Source organism: Zootoca vivipara, chromosome 15 (assembly GCF_965207765.1).
Source record: "Zootoca vivipara chromosome 15, rZooViv2.hap1.1, whole genome shotgun sequence".
NCBI lineage: Eukaryota > Metazoa > Chordata > Lepidosauria > Squamata > Lacertidae > Zootoca > Zootoca vivipara.
In genome coordinates, this window is record NC_142598.1 from 34899318 (window position 1) to 34927052 (window position 27735).

Consider the following 27735-nt stretch of genomic DNA (forward strand, 5'->3'; position numbering starts at 1 on the left):
AGGGTCTCCCAACCTCTCTTTCCCTCCCGCAGTTTCCACCCATCCGCTGAAATCGTTCCCTGTTTACAGTATTTATTTTTATTGGAAGATTTCTACAGCTGCAGTCGGTGGAGCACGAGACTCCTCATCTCAGGGTCGTGGGTTCGAATCCCACGTCGGGCAGAAGATTTCTGAATCGCGGGGGGGGGGGGCTGGGCTGGATGACCCTCGTGGCCCCTTACCACACCTGCTAGGATTCATAGAAGATACACAGCAGTCCGTAGAAACGACGGGTCAGTACGAGGGACGGGGCCACTTATGCCAAACTCCGGCCAAAACGCCGGCCGGCCGCTGAAGAAGCAGCAGAAGAGGGGAAAAAAGAAAGAGGAGGAGGAGGAAACGTGCCCGGAAATGACGTCCCGTCGCTTCCTGGCCCACGGACAGCTTCCCCGCAAACAAGCGAGTCTTGGCGGGCCGAAGCGAAGTCCGCTCGGGCGGAGAGGAGGGAGAGCCCGGCTGGGCTGACGGAGGGAGGCCGCTGAGAGGAGGAGGAGGAGGGGAGGCCGGGGAGGCGGCAGGTAAGGGGGGAGGGAAAGAGGGGCGAGCGAGGGTCTAGGGAGGAGGAGGGGGCGGGAGGAAGCTTCCCAGGGGTAGCGCCTGCTCTCTAGGGCTGGCTGCCAGGGTGGACCTTCGGACCTGGAGCGCTTCTGCACCCTGTATTGTTATTCTCCCCTCCTGCAACAAAAACAACACACACACACACACAAACAACAACACAAACAACAACAACACCACACACACACACAAACATAACACACACATATAACAACACACACAACAACCACACACACACACGCACACATATAACAACAACGCACACACATAACAACACACACACACAAATAACACACATATAACAACAACAACACACACACACACATAACAACACATACTACAACAACATCAACACACACATAACACACACACAAATAAACACACACACAACAACAACAACAACACACACACAAATAACAACACACACACAGAAAAACATAACAACACACACATATAACAACACACACAACAACAACAACAACAACACACACATATAACAACACATACTACTACTACAACAACAACACACACATAACAACACACACAAACATAACAACAACACACACACATATAACAACACATACTACTACTACAACACACACATAACAACACACACACATATATAACAACAACGCATGCACACACACACAACAACACACGCACACATAACAACACACACACAACAACAACAACACATACACACACATATAAAACAATGCATGCACACATATACAGTATACAGTGGTACCTCGGTTTACAAACTTAATCCATTCCAAAAGTCTGTTCTTAAACTGAAACCATTCTTAAGCCGAGACGCGCTTTCCCTAATGAGGCCTCCTGCCGCCAGTGCCCTTCCGCTGTTCGGATTCCGCTCTTAGACCGAGGTAAAGTTTGCAAACCGGGACACTATTTCCGGTTTTGCAGAGGTCGTAAACCGAATAGTTCGTAAACAGGGCTGTTCTTAAACCGAGGTACCACTGTAAATATATATAAAACAACATACAGCAGCAGCAGCAGCAGCAACAACAACACACACACATATAAAACAACACACGCACACATATACAGTATATATGTACAGTGGAACCTCGGTTTATGAACACCTCAGTTTATGAATTTTCGGTTTACAAACGCTGCGGACCCATCTGGAACGGATTAATTCACTTTCCATTGCTTTCAATGGGAAAGTTCGCTTCAGTTTATGAACACTTCAGTTTATGAACAGACTTCTGGAACCAATTACACCCATGCTTCGGGTTAAGTACGCTTCAGGTTGAGTACTCCGCGGACCCGTCTGGAACGGATTAATTCACTTTCCATTACTTTCAATGGGAAAGTTCGCTTCAGTTTATGAACAGACTTAAGGAACCAATTGTGTTCATAAACTGAGGTACCACTGTATATAAAACAACCCCACCCCACCCCACCCCACAGATAGTCTGCCATTTGGGTAAATCCCAATTACTTTTAAGTACTTGTGGGGCTGGGTAGGTGATGTATATTTCCCCCCACCTCCAGGATTGAGTTGCCTCTACCACCCAGAGACTGTAGAAAGCCACCTTCTAGGACTGGCTTCTCCAACCTGGTGCCCTCCAGGTGTTTTGAACTCCCATCACCCTTGGCTGTTGGCTATGCTGGGTGGGGTTGAAGGAAATCACCCGAGTCCAACGAATATCTGAAGGGCACCAGGGCTGGGAATCCACAGCAAGGCTTTCCACATTTCCTACTATGTAATTTCAGGCCACTGCCTCTCTGGATGGGCTAGTGTCAATAAAATGCCAAATAAAGAGAAGTGTTGACAATAACATGCAAAGGTTGAATAAGTAGTTTTCTCAGGTGTTAGATTTGGACAGTTGGTGCGTTTTATTACTGAGTCATTTCTTTATGGGAGGGGAAATAATACTTGTAGCTCAAATTTCAACAGTGTTAATGCTCATTGCAAAAAAATATATATTATCTCCATTTAGGTCAAAATGGGTTTCATGTTTTCGAAGTCTGTGAATGAAAGCCTGAAGAGTCAACAGGAGTTTATGCTCATGAACTCTCGACTTCAGGTTGGTTATTATATTACAGAGCATGTAGCAATGCAATTATTTTATACTCTGGTGGAAAAATATGTGCATACAGCATTGGTTACCCCACAATGACATGCATCTCATACGTGGTACTGGGAACTGAAGTAAAAATATGGATTAGATCATTTGTTCCCAGACAAAAGCACCTTGGAACTGCCAAAGACTCTTCTTCATTGCCCAACCTTCCCAGTAGGAGAACAGGAAGCAGATTAAAGAACAGAAAGGTAATAAAGTACAGTATCCTGTTTTCCTGCAGATCTTATAAATCTGCCATGTAGAATTTAATTTTGTCTTTGTCTTCCTTGGCAAATCTGATTGGGTGATCGGATTGTCTTATCCTGAAGACCTTACTGTTAATATAATACATTGCTGTGCAGCTTCAGAACACTTAAGCGATACAAATATATCCGAAATAATTGTGTGTTGATGTTTATTTTAAGGGGAAAAAACCTCTGCAGGGCTTGTTTACGTATTCTCTGCTTCCAGAATCACATTCTAAACTTGGTGCAATTTGTCTTCAAAATATTTTTTCCTTCCCTTAAAGTAGTCCTTGGGGCTCTCTTGGAGGCAGAAGAGTTTAAAGTATGTGGTTCAAAATATAGAATATTTTACGCTCCTAGTTATTTGAATGATATGCTGCCTAGTTTTAACAGTGGTATTTGTAACAAACAAACAAAAAATTCCTTCCAGTAGCACCTTAGAGACCAACTAAGTTTGTCATAGGTATGAGCTTTCGTGTGCATGCACACTTTGTGTAATCCAAGCCTGGCAAACTCCCGAGCAAACAAAAGTAATGAATTAGAGGGGTATTGTTTCCTGTGAGAGGGTGAAGAAAAGATGGTTTAGTCTAGAACAGTGGTTCCCAACAGGTGGTCCGGGGACCCCCAGGGGTCCGCGAGCTATGCCAGAGGGGTCCTCAAGATCCTATTAGAATAAAAAATATATTAAATATATTTCGTATGATAACAGATTTTTTGTTTTGGCCGCTTCCTGCATGAGCAGAGTCTAGCGCAAAACTAGAATTAGATAGAGGCAGTAGTTCTGCTGTATGCCGCAAGGACTACAAGAAACTTGGAGATAAGGCAATGAAAAAGATCCTTCCATTTGCAACCACATATCGGTGTGAGCAAGCATTTTCTTCCATGTGTTTCATGAAAAACAAATACAGTGGAACCTCGGTTTATGAACACCTCGGTTTACGAATTTTCGGTTTACGAACGCAGCGGACCCATCTGGAACGGATTAATTCACTTTCCATTACTTTCAATGGGAAAGTTTGCTTCAGTTTATGAACGTTTCAGTTTATGAACAGACTTCCGGAACCAATTACACCCATGCTTCGGGTTAAGTACGCTTCAGGTTGAGTACTCCGTGGACCCGTCTGGAACAGATTAATCCGCTTTCCATTACTTTCAATGGGAAAGTTTGCTTCAGTTTATGAACACTTCAGTTTAAGTACTCCGCGGACCGTCTGGAACAGATTGATCCACTTTCCATTACTTTCAATGGGAAAGTTCGCTTCAGTTTATGAACGCTTCGGTTTATGAACAGACTTCCGGAACCAATTGTGTTCATAAACTGAGGTACCACTGTATAGGAATCGGCTCGACATGCGGTCGGATTTCAGAGTGAAGGTTTCAAGTTTGGAACCTAATATTTCAGAAATAATGGACTCAAAGGACAGATTTAACTCATCTCATTAAGAACTGAAAATTAAAACTAACTGTATACTGATGGAGTACTCTGTTGTAACTGTAAAAAACGTATAAATATAAAATATAAAAAGTCTCTTAATTTGGCTCTCACTTTTTAATTTTAGGATTAGGAATTAATGGGGGTCCTTGTCACAATAGCGGCTCGATGAGGGGTCCTCGAGAAAATTTTGTTGGGAACCCCTGGTCTAGAAAATAAGAGTGACTGATGTTCTTGCAGTTCAGTGTTGTTGTTTTTTAATGTCTGCAGCAAGATACGTACTAAATACTGTATAGAATCATAGAACTCAGGTGGATAAATTTAATTTTTAATGACAATAAATTCTGCTTGGGTGTCTTCCACTAAATTAGATGTGTCACTTTCAGTTGTCACAAAATATCGGCTACTGGAATGTTTTTTGCCGTGTATCTTACCGCCATATGACTAAAGAGTTTGACTTGTTAAAAAGTGCACACAGTGTTTCTTTTGGGTTGTAGCTGAAGAACATAATAATAAACGTTGGGGCAAGCACGAGAGAAGCTACGTGCTTCCTGTTTCCTGACTATAATGGGAATTACACCAGTTTAACACATAGCTGTTAGCTTCATCTAACAGACAGTGACACTGTGAAGTTATAATGAAGGAGAATCGTGCCTTTGGCATAAGGGCGGGTGGGTGTCCTATGAAATTTAAAACTTCTCTGAGGAAATAGGAACATTACATTTTCTGTTAGTAGCACTTCGCAGCGGACCGGCTGTTAAAAATGTAAGAACACCAAAAGAAGCTTGGATAATGATTTTATCTCATTGCTAACCACTATGTTATTCACGTTCTGATTTCTCTCGCCACCTGCCCTCCCCCTCACGCATCCGAGATTTCAGTGAAAGAGGATGTAAAATGTGAACCTAATAAATTGCCTTGTCCAGTACTACATAATGAACCGCAGAGCTGATCTCGGATTTCATATTAATGGCAACTATATTTGAGTAAGGATATGAATCAAATATGTACAGAAGATTAACCTACTGCAAGTTCGCAACATTGGGCTGGATCTCTGGATTATGCATAGAGTAGACACACTGAAATCCATAGGGCTTAGAATCTTAGAGTTGGAAGGGACCCCAGGGGCCATCTAGTCCAACGCCCTGCAATGTAGGAATCTTGGCTAAAGCATCCATGACCAATGACCATCCCACCTTAGCTTAAGAACCTCCTGGGAAGGAGAGTCCACAACCTCCCGAGGGAGACTGTACTACTGTCGAATGGCTCTCACTGTCAGAAAGTTTTTCCTGATGTTTAACTTGTTAGTAATGGCTAACGCAAGTCATATAGGATGCCCTATATTAAGTCCAAAGGGCACAAGGCTATAAAACATGGTTATTCCAGGAGATTTTGCACTTTTCTCTAGATAAGGACCACTAATATTTTCTTGAGTTATGTAAAGAATGCTTTGTTTGCAGAATATGATGATAGTATATATTTCTGTTACTACATTTCTAGTACTTGATTCAGATAATTATGTCAATATAGTAGACAAAAGGGTCTTGGTAGTAGACAGAAGGGTCTTGGTAACTATTTTTTTTAAAAAAATTAGGAGTAGCAGGAGAAGGCTGGAGTTTTCATTGTTATAAATCTTAAGAAACTCCTCTAACTTCAACATTTCATAGCTTATATTTTAGTTGAACCGTTGCAAAAATATATGACCTTTAAAGATGTATTTTAGACTATCAGGGTGATTTCCCCACTATTAAGTGTAACATAAAAAAGATACCCTTTCAGTGTCATGATTTGATCAAAATTCTAAGAGAGCCGTTCTGGGGTGGTGGAAGTTTCTGAGGGACATGACAGGAGAGGGGTGACATTTTCTCTCATGTCCTGCCTTCCCATTTTTTACCCCTCCCTTAGACTCAGTTGAACTGGAAATAACTTTATATCATCTTAACTGGCATAGTTTGGAGCCCTTTTCAGGAGTGCGTTGTGGGAAAATAAGCACCAATGTGCTTAAAATAAAAGGAGTATATTTTAAAATGGTGGTCCAGCCCTTGTCTTTTTCAGACCCAGTTCTCTGGAATATCGTAAATTACAGTATATCTTTAAGCTTGAGAACAGCAACTACAGTCGTACCTTGGAAGCCAAACAGCTTCCGAGTCAAACGTTTTGGCTCCTGAATGCTGCAAACCTGGAAGTGAGTGTTCCAGTTTGCGAACGTTCTTTGGAAGCCGAACGTCCAACACGGCTTCCGATTATGTGCAGGAAGCTCCTGCAGCCAATCAGAAGCTGCACCTTGGTTGTCAAATGTTTTTGGAAGTAAAACAGACTTCCAGAATGGATTCCGTTCGACAACCAAGGTACGACTGTATTTAAAAATGGTATGTGGGATTCAAAATTACTTTATGAAGGTGCTACTTTCCAGTGCTGGAGTCCAAAAAGCATTTATTAGAAAGTCTACAGGGTGTTCTTTGTTGTTCACCTCTTTTGCCTGTGGAAATGCGCAGTTTAAAATTATTTGCAAGTTTTGCATATGGCTTACATATTTTGGCATTTAATAATTTGTCAAGTGTGGGAATGTGTGGGAATACATATAGGCCTAATATGAAAAAAGTCATAACTATCTTGCAGTTGTCTTGGCTGTAGCTTAATCTATGTGGACAAATGCAATTTTCCATTTAGTTTGTGGATTAAAAATGGTAGTGCTGGCAAAGAAAACTGGTAGTGAAATCTTTTATAACTAATTTTATTTTAGCTTCCGGCAAAACATGCCAGCATTACCTTGTATCTTTTTCTATGTGTTTTTTTTTAAAGAAAAAACACACACAATGTTTTGCTAGAGTCGAGAGAGCAATAAATGAAATGAATTAGGTGATTTTTCTCAATTTATATGGCAATGTTTGCCTGTTGAAAATCCAGGTATCCAAATGTTGCTTTTCTGTAGTTAGAATCTGGACAACTTTTCTTGAGAGACAATGGAGTGCGCCTCCGGTGGTGGTGGTGGGGAGTTAAACCGCTGCATTAGCAGCACCAAAGTAACCTGGGCAGTGTGTATGGAGGGGCTGCCCAAATGACAAGACCCCCCCTTCCCGGCGTCACTGACGTGGTCCAAAGGAAAGCAGAGCAATATGTTTGGCGCCAGCTTGGCTCCAGGTGTTGCCGGAAGGAGGTGTACAAAGCCCAATCCAACCATTTTAGGAACTCCACTCTGGATTTGTGTAGGGTTTGCTCCTTAGCCTTCTCTTCTCCCAAAGATATCCTGTAAAGCAGTTGTCAGGAATGTGCTCCCCGCCCCCCGAGCACACCAGGAGAGTCAGCCTTGGAAATTGAGTTGAGTGAGGAAGAGGTTGACTCTGTAGATGTGAGCCATCTGTCTGATTTTAGAGGGAACGGCCCAGGGCCCCTCCTTTCCAGGGAAGAAGCAGTTAGTTCCCAAGGGGTGGGAGAGTTGGACATTGGCCAAGGCTTTGCCAGGCAACCAGCAGATAAGAAGGTGTCAGAGGCTGAGTCTTCTGAGGAAGAGGTAGCTCGGCCCTGCAGTCCTAAAATGAGGAGATTAGAGCGCAATGGAGACGAAAGGTGGGATTTTGGCGTTCTTCCTGTTGGGGGAAGGAACGATAAGTCAGACTGAGCAACTAGATTAATGAGGCAGATTGCCATGCTCTGAATGTGTTTTTCCTTTGAATAAACTTGTACAGTATAAGACTGACAGCAAGTCTTTGCTGCTTTACCAGGCCACTCGCCTGCCAGAGATCATTATAGCAGTGGAGCTTTAGGATCAGAGTTTTCCTTCTCCTAGATGGGCTACCTTCTTAGATTGATTAGCCCCACCTTCCCTTCATTTTCATCTACAGAACATACAGCAACTGTTGGACCCTCTATTGGGTGGACCCAACAGTCCGAACAACTATACCAATAAATGCAGTCTATTCACAGATTTTCTTTTATCAAAGTAAGAAATAATGTTGTTTGCTTGAACATGATGATTTTGAACGATCCTACGCCATACCCAGTACAGTTGATGCTCTACCGTTGGAATCTTGCACCAGTCTTGGCGGAACAACTAATACCATTATACTGGCACCAAGGACACAAAATAGCTGTTTGAGCATTCTGACAAGGAGAGGACATGCCCCCCTCTGACTCTCATGCAATATATTATGCAGGCCTTCAGAGTCTATGGCTGCTGCAGGACAGAAGCTAGGGTAATCCCTATGCCTAAGTGGGAAGGTTACGAAACAAGAGTCCCTGATAAGGCAGAGCTGGATAACTCTTGCCTCCTAAGCAAGATATTGGATATTGTGAAATCGATAACATTGCAAGCTTAGGCTGCCACAGTGGCCGCTTTTAATAAAGTTTAGCCGCTGTTCAAATTGCACTGCTTTCAATGGAGAGCAATTTTTTTCTACTAACATAGGGATTTGGGAATCGGTGTTCCTCCTGAGGTTGGACTCCAGCTCCCATCATGGCAGCCATACAGGTGAGAGCTGGGAGTCCAACCAACATCCCGAGGATCACGGGTTTCCAGCTAAAACATGATACAGAAGTAAGCGGGGATTTCATTTGCTCCATTTATATGCCACCTATTTCTCCACGGAGCTCAGGGACATGGTTCTCCCCATCCTCCTTTCATCGGCACAACAACCCCGTGAGGTAGGTTGGGCTGAGAGAGAGAAAGTGACTGGCCCAGGGTCACCCCGCGAGCTTCGTGGTGGAGCACATGCAAGGACGCGCAGGGCAACATTTTGCTGTGGCAGTGTACTGGCCAAACTGGTCTGTTCTTGAAGCTTTCGGTGCCATGGAGTGGATAACGCTTCTGTGTAGTGCAAACCCAGAAAACCATCACCATATGTGTGTGTGCAGTTGTCACCTGCAGTTTAGCTCAACAATCTCTTGACCAAATAGCAAGATGTACTGAATGTGCAGCGATGTCAATAACCTTTGCTAGCGGGTGGCTTTAGAAAGATCATTGCTCCTGACTCATGCTTTTGCCCCCTCTAAAAAGAGCACCTGAATAGGGCACATCATACACTTCAAAAGAACAATAGAAATATTACACTTGCCAGTAATTTCCTTGCTGAAAGAGTTCTAGAACAGCCACACAGCTTAGACACGACGCTGCTCTTAAGCCACAAATAATATATCCTTACGTAGTTTGTTGTTTTGACCGTCATGGTCATATCAACCATAACAACAAGTATATACAGTACACTAATACAAAAACCATGTTTTACCAGTTACGTAGGAACTGTCCTGTAGAAAAGTTACTTAAATTTGCAAATAAAATTATTGTTGTCTTTTTCTTTTACTTACAGCTTGAAAGGCAACTCCTGATGCAAAATCAGATGCGTGAGAGGCAAATGGCTATGCAGGTTGCTTGGACGCGGGAATTTCTCAAGTATTTTGGAGCATTTTTCGGACTTTCTGTCGTCGGTCTCACAGCTGGGTATGCACCCCTTTTTTCTGAATAATGCAAGGGAGACTGCATGTTTGTCATCTAAGCTTTACTCAGAGTAGACTTGTTGGAATTAATGGACGTGACTAAGTTAGGTCCATCCATTAATACCAGTGCATCTACTCTGGGTATAACTTAGTTGAATTTTGCTCAGTGGGTGGCACTCAGCCAAGCTGTTGTGTGCATGCAGAATGAGGTCCATTTGTGCAATGGGATTTCCCCGTCTCTTGTGCCCCCTAAATCTTCTCTGGAGGATTGGGGGGGGGACTTAGGGGAGTGTCCATGGAGGGAGGAGAGGGAAGAAGGTTCTGTTGTGCAAGCAGATGTCATTCGCTGCACACATTTTAAAAATATTTATATACCGCCGTATCATAGAACTATATCACAGCAGTTTACAACAGTATAGAAGCAAAAAGGCACACAGTAAAATAATAAAAGATTAAAAGCAAGTTAAAAGCAAGGGAATTAAAATAGACTACTGTATTGTATATAACAGGCATAGGCAAACTCAGCCCTCCAGATGGTTGAGCATGAGACTCTTAATCCCAGGGTCGTGGGTCAAGTCCCGCCTTGGACAAAAGATTCCCACATTGTGAAGGGGTTGGGCTAGATGGCCCTCATGGTCCCTTTCCAACTCTACAATTCTATGATGCTATGATTCAATGTGTTGTTTTGTTTGAAGCTTTAGGATATTACTTACTTACTTACTTTTTTTAAATAAACAGGGCAATTAAAAGAAAAAAGCCTGGATTATTCATTCCAATTGTTCCTTTAAGTTTTATACTTGCCTACAATTATGATATGGGTTATGGATCACTTCTGCAAAGAATGAAAGGTAGGTATTGTATATTCCACACTGCAGTGTGGAATTCTCTCCCCAGAAAGGTTCACGCCTTTATTATATATTTTTAGGTGCCAGGCAAAAACATTCCTCTTCAACCAGGCCTTGGGCTGATTAATATCCTACACTACAGCCTTTTAAATGTGTCTGTGGGAAGGGGGGGTATTGTTTGGTGTTTTGTTTTACTTATTTACTTGATTTTATCCTGTATTTTATTCTGTGAACCACCCTGGGATCTTACGATGAAGAGCGGTATATAAATCTAATATAAGCAAACAACACTTAGTTAATGGCAGATTTGTCATCATTTTGCTCTCACAATATACAAACGTATATACTGTACACGTGTCCGTATTTTTCTCCCAAGGTGAAGCAGAGAATATACTTGACACAGAGAACGCGTTGGTGGAAATGCCAAAAGGACCCCTCACTTTCGATGGCCTTGAAAAAGCTAGAAGAGCACAGAGCTTGTTTTTCATTGAAAAATAGTTTGGTGTGGTGAAGCAGTGCTTCAGAGAACAGAAATATCTATTTGTAATCATGTCACTGACTTGTGAAGCTCTGATCTAACAGTGTGTATGCAGGGAGCCTTTGCTAAAATCTCACCAGTCAAGCTGCTTGACAAGAAAGACAGTTGGTGTGTGTGTGTGTGTGTGTGTGTGTGTGTGTGTGTGTGTGTGTGTGTGTCTAGATTCTAGAGACCATTGCTCTCCCTCTCAAAAAGCCGATAGGCCAATTATTATTTTTTAATCTGGGCTAAGCACACACAATTTCTCCTGTTGGATCAGAGAAGAGGACTACATGCACTATACCTAGATGGATCATGGCAAACTTGTTTTAAAAAACTATTATCTGACTGTAATGCGCATTATGGAATAAAACGGATTTAATACAATTGTGGTTGGGTTGTGCTTTTCATTGTGTCTTATTTCTAATAGCAGCAGGAGATTCCTTTACAGCGAGCATGGAATTTTTGCAGATGCTCACATTTTCAGTGCAACCTGGATCTCCTTGCAGCAGCTCTGAAATGGTAGAGGACTCCCTTGAAGATGGCGAGACACCTGAACAAGGGAGTTGTAGGGTGTGTGGGGATTTTAAGAGTTGCAAAGGGGCCAAATTACCCATTATGGTTTTTGTCATTTGGAGTTGCGTGACTGAGTTTAAACAGCCACCGGAACACCTGTTTACCTTGGCCTTTGGATACCTGAGAGGTATATTTTTAGGACCTGCTCTACTTGTGAAATTTATTTCCAACAGTTTTTAATGTTTTATTTTAAATGGTTGTGCATTCCAACTTGGGACCTTAGGGTGCAGGGTGGGCAATAAATTAAATTAACAACAATAAAATAATAATCGGGACGGAGACTGCATGAAAATGTCTCTCCTTCTCCCCAAGTTGCTTTTCGGCATCGGAGGGAAGTTCTCCCACGGGTGACTGCTCTTAGAAAAGATTTGGTGTCATGTGTAGTTCAGCCTTGATTGTCACACGTTCTGTAACTCATGCCAGTTCAACCTGCTGGCATTTTGAGAAATTGGATCAATTTGAATTGCCTGTTTGGGCTATTCACAGGAGGCCACTTGTTGCATGAGACCCAGACGTCTTTCCTCAAGATTGACCTTCGCCACATTACATTTCGGGGAAATGGGACTTTTTGGAAGATCTGTCTAGGACAAAATTGCGTGGTCACCATGACATGCTTAGATAGTGCCATTGAAGCAGCACAATTGTTCTCCGTTCCGTAGCTGCATCATTTTGGTGCCATTTTTAAAGTCTTAGCAGAGCAATTCTAACACCTAGTGAGGAGCAGCAAGGGAGAGGGGATGATGGATTGCTGCATCCCAGAACCCATGCCAACCAGAAAAGAAACGGGATGGGGAGAGGATGGCTCTAGGCTGGTGTGACCGAGTAGCCAAACAGGGCCCCAAATATACTAGCCAGCTCTGGTCTGTCCCCATAACACAATGTTTTAGGTAGGGTTGATGTTGCCAGCCTTTGCAATCATGGAGTTGGTCTGCCAACAGGCCTGGTGCCTGGAGCCAGCTCCCCATTGCATGGGCATACCCAGCGAGCAGCAGGAGGGGCAGCTGCCCCCCCCCAGAAGCAAAAAAAAAAAAGTACCGTATTTTACGGACCATAACCCACACTTTTTCCCTCCGAAAACTGAAGGGGAAAAGTCACTGTGGGTTATGGAAATCGGGCTGTTTCCGCCCTCTCCGCAGCTGCAGCCTGCGACAGGAACGTGGGAGGGGGGAGGAGCAGCCTGAGCTTGGGGGGCGGCGGATGGGAGCTCCATCCTTCCTTCCCCCCTCTTCCTTCCTTCTTTTTTTTCTCTCCCTCCCTCCTCTCTCTCTCTCACCCCTCCCTCCCTCCCTCCCTCCCTCCCTCCCTCCCTTCCTTCCTTCCTTCCTTCTCTCTCTCTCACCCCTCCCTCCTTCCTTCCCTCTCTCTTCTCCTCTCTTGCCCCCTCCTAGTTTTGATCCTGGGTACGCCCCTGCCCCGTTGAGCACATCCTTTGGGTTCCTGCAATTCTGTAGTCATGACTAACCTAGCATAGACGTTGCTGAGACAGGACTGCAAACATGCTGGGAATGGGGGCTTGGGAGAGCACATCTTTGTTTGAAACCCTACCCCGCCAAAATCTTTCTGATGCAGTGCATGTGGAAGGCATTGAGGCGTCGCTCCTGGCGGTTGTAAGTTGCCCATGACTCGCTTCCATAAAGCAGTGGGCTCACTGCAAGCCTGGTAGACACACCCTTTCGGAGAGGCGAGCCGTTGCCGTAGCTGCCTTGTCAATACTCGTGTCCAGCTCAGCATTAATGGAAAAGTTGCTGGTTATGGTAGACAAAATCGTCTGGCATGGTTGCTAGTGTCTCTTACTCGGAGTGGGACTGTGTGTGGGGATGGGGAGGGGTACAAATCCCCACTGAACCACAAAGTTTGGGGCAAACGCCATCTCTCAGCCTAACCCCCAGCATGGTGTTGCTGTGAGACGAGGAGAACCTTGTATGCCACATTGAGCACCTTGGAGGAAAGACAGGATCTAAATTTAATAATAAATAATCTCCTTTATGCCTAGGTTCCCCAACATGGCGGGGAAACTTGCCAAAGCCTCATTCTCCTCACATGAGCATGAAATAATATGAAAAACAAACATATAAGCAACTTTGGTAAACTTTCCTGATGATTGATTGTCCTTTGACCCAGGAACGGCAACATAGGCTGCGATCCCAACACACTTACTGGGCAGTAAGCACCACTGAATTCAACAGGACTTACTTCTGAGCAGATAGACAAAGTGCTGAAGTGATCGTCAGTCAACAGATAGGAGATGATGACGGAAGAAATCCACTGCACTGGCCTTGCTTGTAGCCTTGGAAAATGTTCTCATCTCAAAGCTGTTTTGTGTTCTCTGTGCTTTTACGAGAAAGATTAGCTTGGGCCAGTGCTATTTTTCTAGAAAAAGTGGTGTCGGAAATTGCCACAAACGCCTCCCTTCTGAGTTCCGGTTAGTTCAGGCTGAAAAAAAAAATCCCTGGTTAGGTTAATTATGACCACTAGTGCCTATGCCCTATGGAGCATTGGCACACCACTCAATGAGCAGCAGCACTCCGCAATTCAGAAGTATAGTGTCCAGATTGCAACACGTTTTGCTATAGTATCGTCCATCTATGGGCATGATTCAGATGGGCATCCTGCATAGAATGTGGACTACCATTCGTCTATCTGTTTGTGCAGCTGCCACGTTCTTACTGTATGGCTCAAATATTGGTTTTTCTATTAGTATTATTAGAAATGTTTGCATGACTTTTGCATAGGTGTTTTGCAGCCTGCTTCACCACGATAAATCGCTGGTATGAAAGAAATAAAAAAATTGTCCAGTAGTACCTTAGAGACCAACTAAGTTTGTTCTTGGTATAGACTTGACTCAATGGGTATGGTAAACCTGTTGAAGACTGTTAACGACTGCAATTAGTCCTACAGGAAAAAGCAAGGGATATGGAAGCTGTACGCCGAGCGAGATGAGCGCCGTGGTCAGGATTGGACCTACTGGTCAGGGGTCCTTTAGTATGCAGATGATTAGTCATTGAGTCAATCACCTGTCTCCTACTACCGTCCTGAGAAAAACCCCACCCCACCCTCCCACTATATAAGGGTAAACTCTGCTAACCCAGAAATAGTACCTCAGGTTAAGAACTTTACCTCAGGATGAGAACAGAAATCGCATGGTGGTGGCACAGCAGCAGCAGGAGGAGGCCCCATTCGCTAAAGTGGTGCTTCAGGTTAAGAACAGTTTCAGGTTAAGAACGGACCTCCGGAATGAATTAAGTTCTTAACCAGAGGTACCACCATATCTGAAGAAGTGTGCATGCACATGAAAGCTCATACCAATGACAAACTTACCGTAGTTGGTCTCTAAGGCGCTACTGGAAGGAATTTATTTTTTTTTAAATATATATTTCAACTGGGTCAGACCAACATGGCTACCTACCTGAATCTGGTATGAAAGAAGACATTGAAATATTATTAGGAAACCGGCAGTTGTGATTTGTTATGAAAACTGAGTAGATAAGGGTCTAGCTATTAATTGCTCCCCTCACATTTTTCAAATTAATTGTACTAAAGGTTTTTTTAAAAATAAATAAATAAATAAATAAATAACATGCTGTGAAATAAACCCAAGTGGACATTCAAGCACAGAATGTATAGTAATCTCAAACAGTCGGTTCATTCTGGTGTGATTTCATTTATGTTTTCCCCTCTTACTAACATTTCATTTGTCCCAGTCAATAACGTGGAAAACGGCAGTTGGCAGTTTTACAGTCACAGGCAAACAAGCAAACAAATCACTCTACTTTAGAGTGCAATAGGGTTGCAATCCAGTCCAGCCCTAATTGGAAACAAGTCCCATTGAATATAGTGGAATTTGTTGAGTTAAAAGCAAGCAATGGATGGGCCAGCTGTCAAAAACCAGCCTTTTGCCTGGTACATGCTGAAGGTCAGCTCCCCTCAGTTCATTCCGTACAATCAAAACCGGAGACAGAATAAAAAAAAAAAGGACCTGACATCTGTACAAACAAGGCGTCAGGGTTTGCCAGAATATGAAAACAAAGATAACTTTATTTTGCTGGTTTAGAGCTCGGTTACTGTTGTTGGCTGAGACTTGAGCTATAAACTTTTGTTTTTGTCCTGAACTCTGTTGAATGAGGCAGGGCACTTTCTCAGCTTCGCTCTCCCATCTGCAATATGGAAGTAATACTGACCTATTAAGATGATGTTCATCAAACCTCCCCTCTCTCAGCTGTCGCCTGGCAGCGGCCACTCCACCAGCTCTGTGGGAAGACCAGCTCCATCAGCTGCCCCCTACCCGAGCTGTGCCTGTGCCATTTAATAATTTGTGCCAGTTTGCCTTTTTTCCTTTTCCCTCCCTGTCCCTTTTTCCTTTTGTGCTGTGTATTTTAGGTTGTAAACCTGCAGGCAGGGTCTTGTTTTATGTTTTCTGCTCTGGGAGGCTTTTTTGGCTGAAGAGCAGGATACAAAGGTATCAGAGTGCTGCAATGTGTAGCCCTCAAGACCATTTTTGGCACCCCTTAGCGGCACTTGGTGCCTCCTGCCTGGGCGTCAAATTTTGGGCTCGCTCCCCCCACCTCTGTTGTGACAAAGCAGAGGGCGGCCCATCTGGTACGCAGGCTGAGACCCTACCTGCCTGCAGACTGTCTAGCCAGAGTGGTGCATGCTCTAGTTATCTCCCGCTTGGACTACTGCAATGTGCTCTACGTGGGGCTACCTTTGAAGGTGACCCGGAAACTACAACTAATCCAGAATGCGGCAGCTAGACTGGTGACTGGGATCGGCCACCGAGACCACATAACACCGGTCTTGAAAGATCTACATTGGCTCCCAATACGTTTCCGAGCACAATTCAAAGTGTTGGTGCTGACCTTTAAAGCCCTAAATGGCCTCGGTCTAGTATACCTGAAGGAGCGTCTCCGCCTCCATCATTCTGCCCGGACACTGAGGTCCAGCACCAAGGGCCTTCTGACGGTTCCCTCGTTGCGAGAAGCCAAGTTGCAGGGAACTAGGCAGAGGGCCTTCTCGGTGGTGGCGCCTGCCCTGTGGAACACCCTCCCAACAGATGTCAAAAAGGAAAACAACTACCAGACTTTTAGAAGACATCTGAAGGCAGCCCTGTTCAGGGAGGCTTTTAATGTTTAATAGATTACTGTGTTCTATTTTTCTGTTGGAAGCCGCCCAGAGTGGCTGGGGAGACCCAGCCAGATGGGCGGGGTATAAATAATATATTATTATTATTATTATTATTATTATTATTATTATTATTATTATTATTATTATTTAGGTTCCCTGTCAAAGGACACTTGCGGCTCACTTGGTATGGAAAGCTGGGCTGCCCAGTTCTCTATAAATAACCAATAAACAGCGAGTAATAATGTGAAGCACTTTATAAAATGTTCAGAACACTTTATAAATGTTAGGCATTTCCACGGTGTGCTGCACAAGCCTCTGTTGTGACCTCATTCCAATCCATCTGAAGGAATGTAAGTACAGTATGTCCCTTTTTTACTGTAGTAAGTCTGTGTGATAAATAAGCCAGTGCTTTAAGGCTGGTTCTGTGCTGTCTCTGCAAGAGCACACCATAGGCATGAAGTTGTGCTTCAAGAAAGGAGATTCCAACTAAACATCAGGAAGAACTTTCTGACCTTGCCATTCGGCTGTGGAACGGACCCCCTCGGAAGGTGGCCGACTCTCCCTCCTTGGAGGATTTTAAGCCAAGATTGGATGGCCATCTGTCATCAGAGGTGGTTTTTAGGGTAGCGCCACCACAATGCTGAAGAACTGAGCGAGAGAGCCGCCAAATTTTAGCATTGCACAGGGCACCACTGAAATTCGAGAGCCCAAAGTCTGCCACTGCTGTCCTGGATGTTTTAGTTGAAGGGACCCTCGGTGTCCCTTCTACGATTCTCACCAGGGATGCTAACTTAAATAAAATATTTGGGGGGGGGGAGGTAAGCTCTGCCCTGCAAAATCAATCACAAGATGTGGAACGCAAACACCATTTGAATGGCAATGCCCATGAACATTTTCCCTCAAATATTTTATTGGGGGGGGCAAGGGGACCTGGGCTCCTAGGAGTTGGCGCCTGATTCTCATTGTAGCTCAAAAATAAGAACGATGCTTGACATATACCCTGGGACAGCTCAGTTGGTAGAGCATGAGGCCCTTAATCTCTCCTTTTTATAACAAATTCTATTAAATCTTCCAAATTATTACATAACTCCTATCATATATATCCTTTGGGTTTTTTGTTCCACATTTTCCTGACTTCCCTTCCCTCCTTCCCTGATGCCCCCCCCCCGCCAATTTCCTCTTAAAGGCTGCATTAAAACACACCAACATTTATTTTCTAAGCCCCCCAAATCCATTCTCGAATCCTGCACGTGATTTTGCATAAGAACGATAATTCGATAGGTAGTACGCCAATGGCCTCTATCCTTCTATGAAACTATGACAGTCCTAAGGTCAGGGTCGTGGATTCGAGTTCCACGTTGGGCAAAAGATTCCTGCATGGCAGGGGGTTGGACTAGATGACCCTCTTGGTCCCTTCCCAACTCTACAAGTCTATGATTCTTGGGGCTCTTGGAGCAGGAGAAGTTGCAGAGTTCCTTGCCAAAGACTGGGCTGGTTTAGATGAAGATGAAGATGAAGGTGCACATGTGCGGGAAGACCATTGGAATGATGACAACATGGAAAATGATTTCTTCAATCAGCTAAGAGCTGAATTAGGGAAAAAAACCATGGCTACAAGATGGAAACCTTACAGCAGGCACCCCCAAACTCGGCCCGCCAGGTGTTTTGGGACTACAACTTCCATCATCCCTAGCCAACAGGACCAGTGGTCAGGGATGATGGGAATTGTAGTTCCAAAACATCTGGAGGGCCGAGTTTGGGGATGCCTGCCTTACAGCTTTCAGCGATGCTGTAGTCTGAGATGGGACTGCTGTATCATAGGTGCCAACTTCCTGGGCCCTGGGTGCCTGAGCACCTACAAAATTCCCCATGAAGTGACAGAGCACCCACAAATTTCGGTGCCAACTCCCCTGGGTGCCTGAGCACCAACAAAATTCCCCATGAAGGGGCAGAGCACCCACAAATTTCGATGCCATGGCCATGCACGCTCCATGGCCCCCACGGGGGTGGGGGCCAAGCTGGCACTCCTGGGATGTATATTGAACAGGAAAATGTTACAGAATGCTAGCTGGAAGCAGAAATACTAGATTGTCCGTTATTAAAACACCCGCCCCCCAATTGTTTCGTGTCCGGATGTTCACTTTTTGAAATATGGGAACCCTTAAAAGGGAGGGGGGAGACAAATAAGACGTTTCCTTCCTAAAGCCCAGTGGCCATCTGGCAGGGGCTTCTCTCTAGGAAATTAATAAAGGGAGGTGGGCGAGGAAAGCAGAGGACGGAAATGAGAAGTGCGGAAAGTCGTGTGCGTGTGGATGAGTCAGAGGCGGAGGGTCTCCTCTCGCTCTATAAAGCGCGCCTGGCGAAGGTTGCGGCTCAGCGCTCCAGCCGCCAGTCCTTCGCGCTCGACGGCGCGTCTCTGCCGGACGGACTCCCAGCCGACGGAAGGGCGGGACGAGGCGGCGACCAAGCGGCCAAAGGCAGGCGAGGGTGCGCGTTCGCCATGAGGCCCCGTGGGCTGCTGCCCGTCGTGCTGCTGCTGGCGACCGAGCTGACCTTCCGGAGCTCTGGAGCCTCGGCATCGCCCCAAGACGGCGAGTACGCCGTGAGGCTGTGCGGACGAGAGTTCATCCGCGCCGTCATCTTCACCTGCGGAGGGTCGCGCTGGAGGAGGGTCGCCGAGCGGCCCACGGAGCAGGCACCGCTCGACGCCGCCAGGGCGCGCGCCGGTAAGACGCTCGCGTAGCGCCGTCGGGGGAAACGGGGGTCGGGGGCGTCGCTAGTTTTCCACAGTGGGCTGTCATTGATGATGATGATGATGATAAATTAGACGAAGCGCTGTGGCTCTTCCCGCTGAAACTTGGTGCCAAACGAACATCTCCAATATCCAACCTCGTCTTCGAAAGACCAGGAAAAGTACAGATTCCCGAGGGAGTTTTCTCTGTTCGCCTCGCGCGCAAATTTTCCAGATCCTCGCTCCTAAAGCAGGATTTAGGTCGCGATCTTGTAGAGTAGACCCATGTCTGGGGATAAGTCCCCCCCCCCAAATGGAGCTCGAGAGAAACATTTGGCGACTCGTGCGTAAAGACGCACTGCCAAGTCCGTTCTCCCGAGCTGGATGTGGAAGAGCACCCACGAGGGTCATCTAGTCCGACCCCCTGCCCCTGCACTGCAGGAATCTTTTGCTCAGCATTGGCATTCGAACCCAAGACCCTGAGACGAGGAGGCTGCTGCTCGACGCGAGCCAAAGATCGAAACATCGAGAGCGCCCCGCCACTTTGCTTTCCCTACCCTTTAATATAAAAGCAATGGTGGTAATTTTATTATTTCTGGGCCGCCCATCTGACTGCAATGCCCCAGGAAAATACCTGTATACACAATGAAACATCGACAACTTTGCTATACAGGTCTATCTTCTAAAAGTCGTGCAGTTGCTTCTCTGTTGAGAGGGCATTTCCCAGGGCAGGCTTCACAGCACCTCTCAGTATACCGTCTTTACCTCGTTGTTTCTGAATCGCTAAAGCTTTAGCCTCCCCCCCAAACTGTAAATTCCCACTGTTGTATTTGTTTAAAAGTGGATCTAGGGAGCGTCATTCTCACCTGAAGCCCCTGCATCATGGCAAAAAACTGGAAACCCAGGGTGGTAGGCAGCTCAGCTGATCTTGTGAATAAGGCAGTGAGTTTCCCCCTAAACTTCAAGGAGGCAGATGCAAAAAAGGGATATCCCTGTGTTAGGCTGCCATTGTGCCTTCTATTTTAACTTCAAATTAGTCTTCGAAACACTAGCAAGCGTGAATACATACAAAAGCAACTTTTCTCATTTAAAATAAATGGGGTGGAGGGGCAAATGAAATATGTATAATCCAGCCCAAAGTTACCAGTAAGTCTTAAATGTCTTGCTGATTTCAGTGGTGCTTGAGCATTCTCTTTATTTGATTTCAAGGAGACTTAAGAGTTGTGGAATTTGCACACACACACCCCGGTTTAAATTGCAAATACTAGCTTCTCTCTCTCTCTCTCTCTCTCTCTCTCTCTCTCTCTCTCTCTCTCTCTCTCTCTCTCTCTCTCTCTCTCTCTGTGTGTGTGTGTGTGTGTGTGTGTGTGTGTGCGTGCACACACACACACACTCCACACATAATCTATTGTTTCCTGTGATGAGAGTGGGTAACAAATAGAAGATTGCCGGCAGCTCACAGCTTCTCTGATTGACATGCTCAACTGGTTAACTAATTCATAAAGAAATGTCTTAGGCGAGTGCTTGCGGATTATTTTAATATAAAGTGGTAGAATGAAAGTATATAGCAGTTCTACTATAAATCTTGATTTAGACACTTGATTTAGACCAGAAGCAATTTGATCAATAAAAGGAACTTAGCATGGGGATTTGAGCACCAAGGAAGGTAATAACAGCAATTTTAATTAGGACTTCCAATATTCATGTGGCTTTAAATTTCCACTATCCTTTTGAGGAACAGACTGGAAACTCAAGCATCTAAATCGGGGACTTATAAAAAACATTCTACCACATATACTGGCACAATCTCATTTTATATAGCTGTTGCAGCTGCAAATGTACATTTTTCTGCTGTATATACCGGAAATGCCATATCAAAATTCAGTTGAAGCATGAATAAGTTACAGAAATTGGGGGGTTAGAGTTCAAAACTCAGCCACATCCAACAGAATATTCATCTTAGATAAATTCCAAGTTTTAAAATGATGTATTGGGAATTTCCAATAGTGATGTTTGGCAAACAGGTGTTCTTTTTTAAGAAGCAAAATATGTTGTATATTCTGCATGATTACCTAGTAAATGGACCTATTTAATTAAATATGGCAATAATAACTCAGGCTGTATTATAGAATCGGTGAGCTTTTCAGAAACGTGGTGTGAAAAATCCTAAGTGGTCAAAAATGGGGAAGGGTCACTGCCCCATCTCTAAATCACAACCTTACTACATGCTCAATATTTCAAGCTGAAGACACTTCAGCTATAAGAAAATGATGTGTTTGTGTCTTTTGACTGGCATAATTATACTTTCCTGTTTCCTGTAATATATTTCTATTCTTCAAATCCCTACCTCTTTACAGGAATCACATTCTGGGTCCCAGATTCTAGCAGCGAACCATGCTTAGAACATTTGCTCAGCAATTTCTTTTTGAACTTGAAATGTTTATGGGTGGAAAAAAACCTCAATTGTTGAAAAATAAATCATTGGTATATTTTGGAGTTGTTAAAATAAGATGTACAGTATTGTTTAGTCAGGGTTGCCATACGCCCAGAATTTCCCAGACATAGCCGGCAATCAGCTGTCGGAAGCAGTGTCTGGGACCGGGCTGAAATGCCTGGGGAAATCTGGACATACAGCATCCCATGTCAGCATTGTCTGATTTTGGTGTTTTTCCTTCAAAATCGGTCAAAAACTTCATAATTGTTTGAGATTTTGCAAAAGAAAAATCCTCAACAATTTTGGGTAAAACTGAAAAAGCTTGACAACTTTGCCCCAAAAAACTCAACAACAACATGACACCCCTAGTTTAGTTAGCAAAATTTGCATATCACTACTGATCCTTGCTCCTGCCCACCTAGCAGTTCGAAAGCACATCAAAGTGCAAGTAGATAAATAGGGACCGCTCCGGCGGGAAGGTAAAAAGCGTTTCCGTGCGCTGCTCTGGTTCACCAGAAGCAGCTTTGTCATGCTGTCCACATGACCTGTCTGCGGACAAACGCCGGCTCCCTTGGCCTATAGAGCGAGATGAGCGCCGCAACCCCAGAGTCAGACACGACTGGACCTGATGGTCAGGGGCCCCTTTACTGATCCTTGCAGGGACATGGGTGGCGCTGTGGGTTAAACCACAGAGCCTTGGGCTTGCCGATCAGAAGGTTGGCGGTTCGAATCCCCGCAACGGGGTGAGCTCCTGTTGTTTGGTCCCTGCTCCTGCCAACCTAGCAGTTCGAAAGCACGTCAAGTGCAAGTAGATAAATAGGTACCGCTACAGCGGGAAGGTAAACGCCGTTTCTGTGTGCTGCTCTGGTTCGCCAGAAGCGGCTTTGTCATGCTGGCCACATGAACCGGAAGCTGTACGCCGGCTCTCTCGGCCAGTAAAGCGAGATGAGTGTCGCAACCCCAGAGTCGTCCGCCACTGGACCTAATGGTCAGGGGTGCCTTTACCTTTACCTTTACTGATCCTTGCAAGCTGCTCCTGAAATGTTTTGGTGAACAAGTGTGGTAAAATGTGTATAGGTAAATGCATGAATAATACTCACAGTATCACTAATAAAATTTCTTCCAGAAAACTCAGTAGACATTTTACAATGGGTCGCCTTTTGATAGTTTCCTTTGTTTTTACCTTAACAGAGTTTCTTCAAACTAGCACCGACAAAGGACTCGATAATATTAACTTGCAGTCTGTCTTGGATCCTGAACTGGAGCAACTGCAAAGCATCAGTCAACAAGTTGGAAAGCCGTCGCTGAAAGACTTTTTAAATTTATATGATTATTTTAATGAATATGTTCCTACTTCCAGTGAATACAATGAATACATCCGTCAATTGGGAGATGCAGCCCACAAAAGCAGAAGCGAAACTGGGGTTGCCAATTCCATCAGCCCATATAACTTTCCTTTGGTCAAACAGCCTAGAATAAAGCGCGCAACCCCTATGGGGATGGCCGGACTGTGTTGTAATTGGGGATGTACCAAAACTGAGATTAGTAGATTGTGTTAAGAATACCTTCATATTTGCACATCCAATTTTTCAGGAACACCAAAAACTCAATAAAAAAATTCCTTCAGTAGCACCTTAAAGACCAACTAAGTTTTTATTTTGGTATGAGCTTTCGTGTGCATGCACACTTCGTCAGAATCTGTTTCAGTGTCCAGTGATGGCGAACCTATGACACGTGTGTCAGATATGACACGCAGAGCCCTCACTGCTGGCACACGCCCCATCGGCCCATTCGTGTTGTTGTTGTTTTGTTTTCCCCCATTTGTTCTCCCGCTCCTCCTACAGCTTGTCTCCGCTACAGCTTGTCTCCGCTGTTAAAAACCCCCGATCCTTTTTTGTTGTTGTTGCTGCTGCTGGTAGCCAGAGATTGCTTTTTAACCCTTTCTGTGCTGTTTTGGCAGACTATGATTGGGTGTAACAGTGCTCGTTTTTTAACCTGTTCTGTGCTGGGTTTTTTGGCACTTTGGCAGACTATGTCGGTGCTGCGTGTTAGTTCCAGCAAAGGTATTATTCATCATTTATTTCTGCTCCCTTTCCCCCCAAAAAAGTGCAGCAGCTTTGGGGCATCTCCCCCCAAAAAGCAAAGCAACTTTTGCACCCCCCAAAAAACCTCCAAAACTTTGGTTAGCAGCTGCCCCCAAAAGCTCAACAACTCTGGGCACTTTGTGATAAATAAGGATAAATATGGTGCTGGAGGAGACTCTTGAGAGTCCCATGGACTGCAAGAAGATCAAACCTATCCATTCTTAAGGAAATCAGCCCTGAGTGCTCCCTGGAAGGACAGATCGTGAAGCTGAGGCTCCAATACTTTGGCCACCTCATGAGAAGAGAAGAATCCTTGGAAAAGACCAGGGTTGGGAAAGATGGAGGGCACTAGGAGAAGGGGACGACAGAGGACAAGATGGTTGGACAGTGTTCTTGAAGCTACGAACATGAGTTTGACCAAACTGCGGGAGGCAGTGCAAGACAGGAGTGCCTGGCGTGCTATGGTCCATGGGGTCACGAAGGGTTGGACACGACTGAACGACTAAACAACAACAAGGTTTTTTTGGTTTGGTTTGGTTAAATAATTAGTTTTTGGTTTATTAAATACAGTTATATATTACAATTATACATTTTTGTTATTTAAACTATAAATATCGCGAAATTATGGGTTTTTTCTCAAAGTGACACACCACCTAAGTTATGCTCGGTTTTTTGGCGAATTCTGACACACCAAGCTCAAAAGGTTGCCAATCGCTGGTGTATCTGACGAAGTGTGCATGCACACGAAAGCTCAGACCAAAATAAAAACTTAGTTGGTCTTTAAGGTGCTACTGAAGGAATTTTTTTATTTTGCTTCGACTCAGACCAACACGGCTACCTACCTGTAACCAAAAACTCAGTGGTGTTTGCAGTCAGTGCTTTTTAATTGAATACTGCTTGTACGAAAAAGAAGATTGCTGATTTGTAATCTATTTTGTCTCCAAATTATTGCTGGTGTTTCCTGTAAAAAAAAAAAACCACATGAATTGCCATTATAATTATGTTTTGCACTGGATGTATTTGCATTTTGTTATGCGTTCATTTTCCTACTCCAATTCTTTTAAAATGAAGCTGATTTCTGTGCCACATTTGCCACACTGAAGAGAGAAACCCAACCTTTAATTAAAGTGTTATATAGTCTACATTAAATGTGCATGTGTGAAATTGAAAACTAATGGATATAACTCAGCCAGGGATATATTTTCCTATGTGTTCCCAATGTGCCGAACTTCCATAAACACAAAGCTCAATACATACAATAAAATGTAGTTGTCCTAGATTACCTGGGACATGAGCTGTATTGGTTATACATTGCACATAAAAGTGAAGAGGCTCGTTCAAATACATGGAGAAAACCATGCAGGAATTCATTGGCTCAGGGAGGGCCCACCTTTAAAACTTTCAATTTACTAAACCACAGTTTGCAGTTTTTCCTGCCAGAGATATGGTACCCCAAAGCTCTCCAGGACTCTTCATTACAACACCCAGAGCCATGTCCTTTCTAAGATGGCATAAAACATGACCAATCTGACCAATGCAGATCGGTGTTCTATACCAAGCCAATCCCACTACCCTTTCCTGGTTTTGCTTAACGTCTAGCTTACCAAAGAGTACCGGTGGACTCAAATTCTTGCTCACTATTTTATGACATTTTAGTTGATCATCATAAGGGGATTTTGGAATTCTTCAAACTAAAAGTAGCAGTTGAGCCCTTAGCCACACGTGCTTTTCGTTTTCCCCAAGGTTATAGGTTTTGCTGAACAGAATCATGACATGAGGCTCACTGTTTTCAGTACTGGGACAACCAATAGTCTGTCTCCATCATCGTCACCAACTCCAGCTCCTACTTACTAGCCAACCTGCTTTAGCTACATGACTCATTCACATTGATTTCCTTAAGACATGCTCAAGAAAAAGGTATTTAACCCAAAAATACCCTGGACCTCAGAAAACAAATTGGAAATACTACCACCTGAAGTCACCAACAAGGCACAACGCCTCCCCCACCAGGGCCATGCAGTGAATTGAAAGCTTTTGTTAATCCTCTGGTCCATAGTTCCTATCACCATATGTACATCCCCATAGCTTTGGTTAAGAAGCCACAATCTTACTTAGATGAGAATCTGTTAATGTGGACAATATAGAAGATGCTCATTTCACTATCTGTATCCTGATAACCAGCTCGTCACAATTTCCAGACGATCCTTCAGTTCTCAGATAATGTCAAGAGATAAGATAAGATAATCTTTATTGTCATTGCCTCCCCTGCGTGAACAACGAAATTACTCAGCTGCTCCATCCACTCAAATAAGGCACTCCACATAAATTTAAAATAACTACAAAACATCAATTAAACAATACAATACGAAATGGCAAGAAAAAAATAAGATGACTTCAAAGTCCAGACTTTCCATTTAAGGCCAAATTTGCTCTAGAGAAGAAACTGTTCTTGAGATGGCTCGTTCTCGCCTTCATTGTTCTGTATCTCCGTCCCGATGGCAGGAGCTTGAAAAATGGTGACCAGGATGCGATGGATCTCTTGATATGTCTAGTGCTTTCCTGTGGCACCTGGTGATGTAGATTTGCTCTAAGGTGGAGAGTGTACAGCCAATAATGCTCTCCGCTGTTTTAATAATTCACATGGGCGTAGGCAGGGGGGCAGGAGGGGGCAGCTGCCCCCCTAGAAGCAAAAAATTAATGTATTTTACAGACCATAACCAGCACTTTTCCCCTCCAAAAACTGAAGTGGAAAGGGCTTTGCTTTAGCAAGAGCAGCTAAGTCTCCGCTTGCCGGGGGGGGGGACACAGCTGTAACAAAAACACATCAAATAAATCAGGCATGTCCAACAGGTAGATCGTGATCTACCGGTAGATCACTGGATGTCTGCAGTAGATCACTGGTAGATCATTGGCTCCCCCCAAAGAAGCTGAACAACTGTGGCTCCCCTAAGAAAAGCTCAACATTTTACCTCCTCCCTGAAAAAACTCAACAACTTTGACCTGAACCCCAAAAAGGAGGGTAGATCACTGCCAGTTTTTAACTCTGTGAGTAGATCACAGTCTCTTAGAAGTTGGCCACCTCTGAAATAAATAAAGCAAAGTCGCTACCAGTAGTTAAGCAGTTAAGACAATGGAGCAGATATCCCCAGGCAAGATTCGATAGCTGACGACTTCACCCTATTGTTCTTAAGTGGGAGTTGTTAATGAGCATCCAGGAATCGCATTAAGAGTTCTATTGGCGATTTAATGAGGGTGCAGAGGATTCAATTTGACTAAGGTGGCTCTGCAAGGCTAAAAGGAAGTGAATAAGAAAGGGGGGGCTGTAGCTTTGACAGACACAGTGATGTTTATAAAAAGCAGTGGTGTTCCAGTCTGCCCCTCCTCCTGCATCTGTATACTGTAAATCAGGGGTGGCCACCTCCCAAGAGACTCTGATCTACTCACAGTTTAAAACTGGGAGTGATCTACCCCCTTTTGGGGGGTTCAGGTCAAAGCTGTTGAGTTTTTTTTAAGGAAGGGAAGCCCTGTTTTGGGGGGTTTAGGTCAAACTTGTTGAGCTTCTTTTAGGAGGGAGGGAGGCCCATTTTTGTTTAGGGCTTCAGATCATAGTTCAACTTTTTTAGGGAGGAGGAAAAT

The 27735-nt window shown here is 44.3% G+C and overlaps 2 protein-coding genes across 2 annotated transcripts; both read left to right on the forward strand.

Moving 5' to 3' along the window:
• The first annotated feature begins 437 nt into the window (after window positions 1–437).
• On the forward strand, window positions 438–11540 carry PLGRKT (plasminogen receptor with a C-terminal lysine). The gene is made up of 5 exons (XM_035097382.3): window positions 438–557; window positions 2562–2648; window positions 9665–9795; window positions 10530–10639; window positions 11013–11540. The coding sequence occupies exons 2-5, from the start codon at window positions 2568–2570 to the stop codon at window positions 11132–11134; spliced, it is 444 nt and encodes a 147-aa protein (XP_034953273.1). The 5' UTR covers window positions 438–557; window positions 2562–2567; the 3' UTR covers window positions 11135–11540.
• A 7591-nt stretch (window positions 11541–19131) lies between these two features.
• On the forward strand, window positions 19132–25241 carry LOC118075484 (relaxin-3-like). The gene is made up of 2 exons (XM_035097493.3): window positions 19132–19576; window positions 23207–25241. The coding sequence occupies exons 1-2, from the start codon at window positions 19132–19134 to the stop codon at window positions 23572–23574; spliced, it is 813 nt and encodes a 270-aa protein (XP_034953384.2). The 3' UTR covers window positions 23575–25241.
• The last annotated feature ends 2494 nt before the right edge of the window (window positions 25242–27735 follow it).

What these genes read in the sequence shown, in the direction of transcription:
- LOC118075484 (XM_035097493.3), top strand. Translation starts at nt 19,132, where the DNA reads ATGAGAAGTGCGGAAAGTCGTGTGCGTGTGGATGAGTCAGAGGCGGAG. An exon ending in CGCCGCCAGGGCGCGCGCCG is followed by an intron (nt 19,577 to 23,206) that starts GTAAGACGCTCG and finishes TTACCTTAACAG; the next exon opens with AGTTTCTTCAAACTAGCACC.
- PLGRKT (XM_035097382.3), top strand. Translation starts at nt 2,568, where the DNA reads ATGGGTTTCATGTTTTCGAAGTCTGTGAATGAAAGCCTGAAGAGTCAA. An exon ending in TCATGAACTCTCGACTTCAG is followed by an intron (nt 2,649 to 9,664) that starts GTTGGTTATTAT and finishes TTTTACTTACAG; the next exon opens with CTTGAAAGGCAACTCCTGAT. An exon ending in GTCGTCGGTCTCACAGCTGG is followed by an intron (nt 9,796 to 10,529) that starts GTATGCACCCCT and finishes TTAAATAAACAG; the next exon opens with GGCAATTAAAAGAAAAAAGC.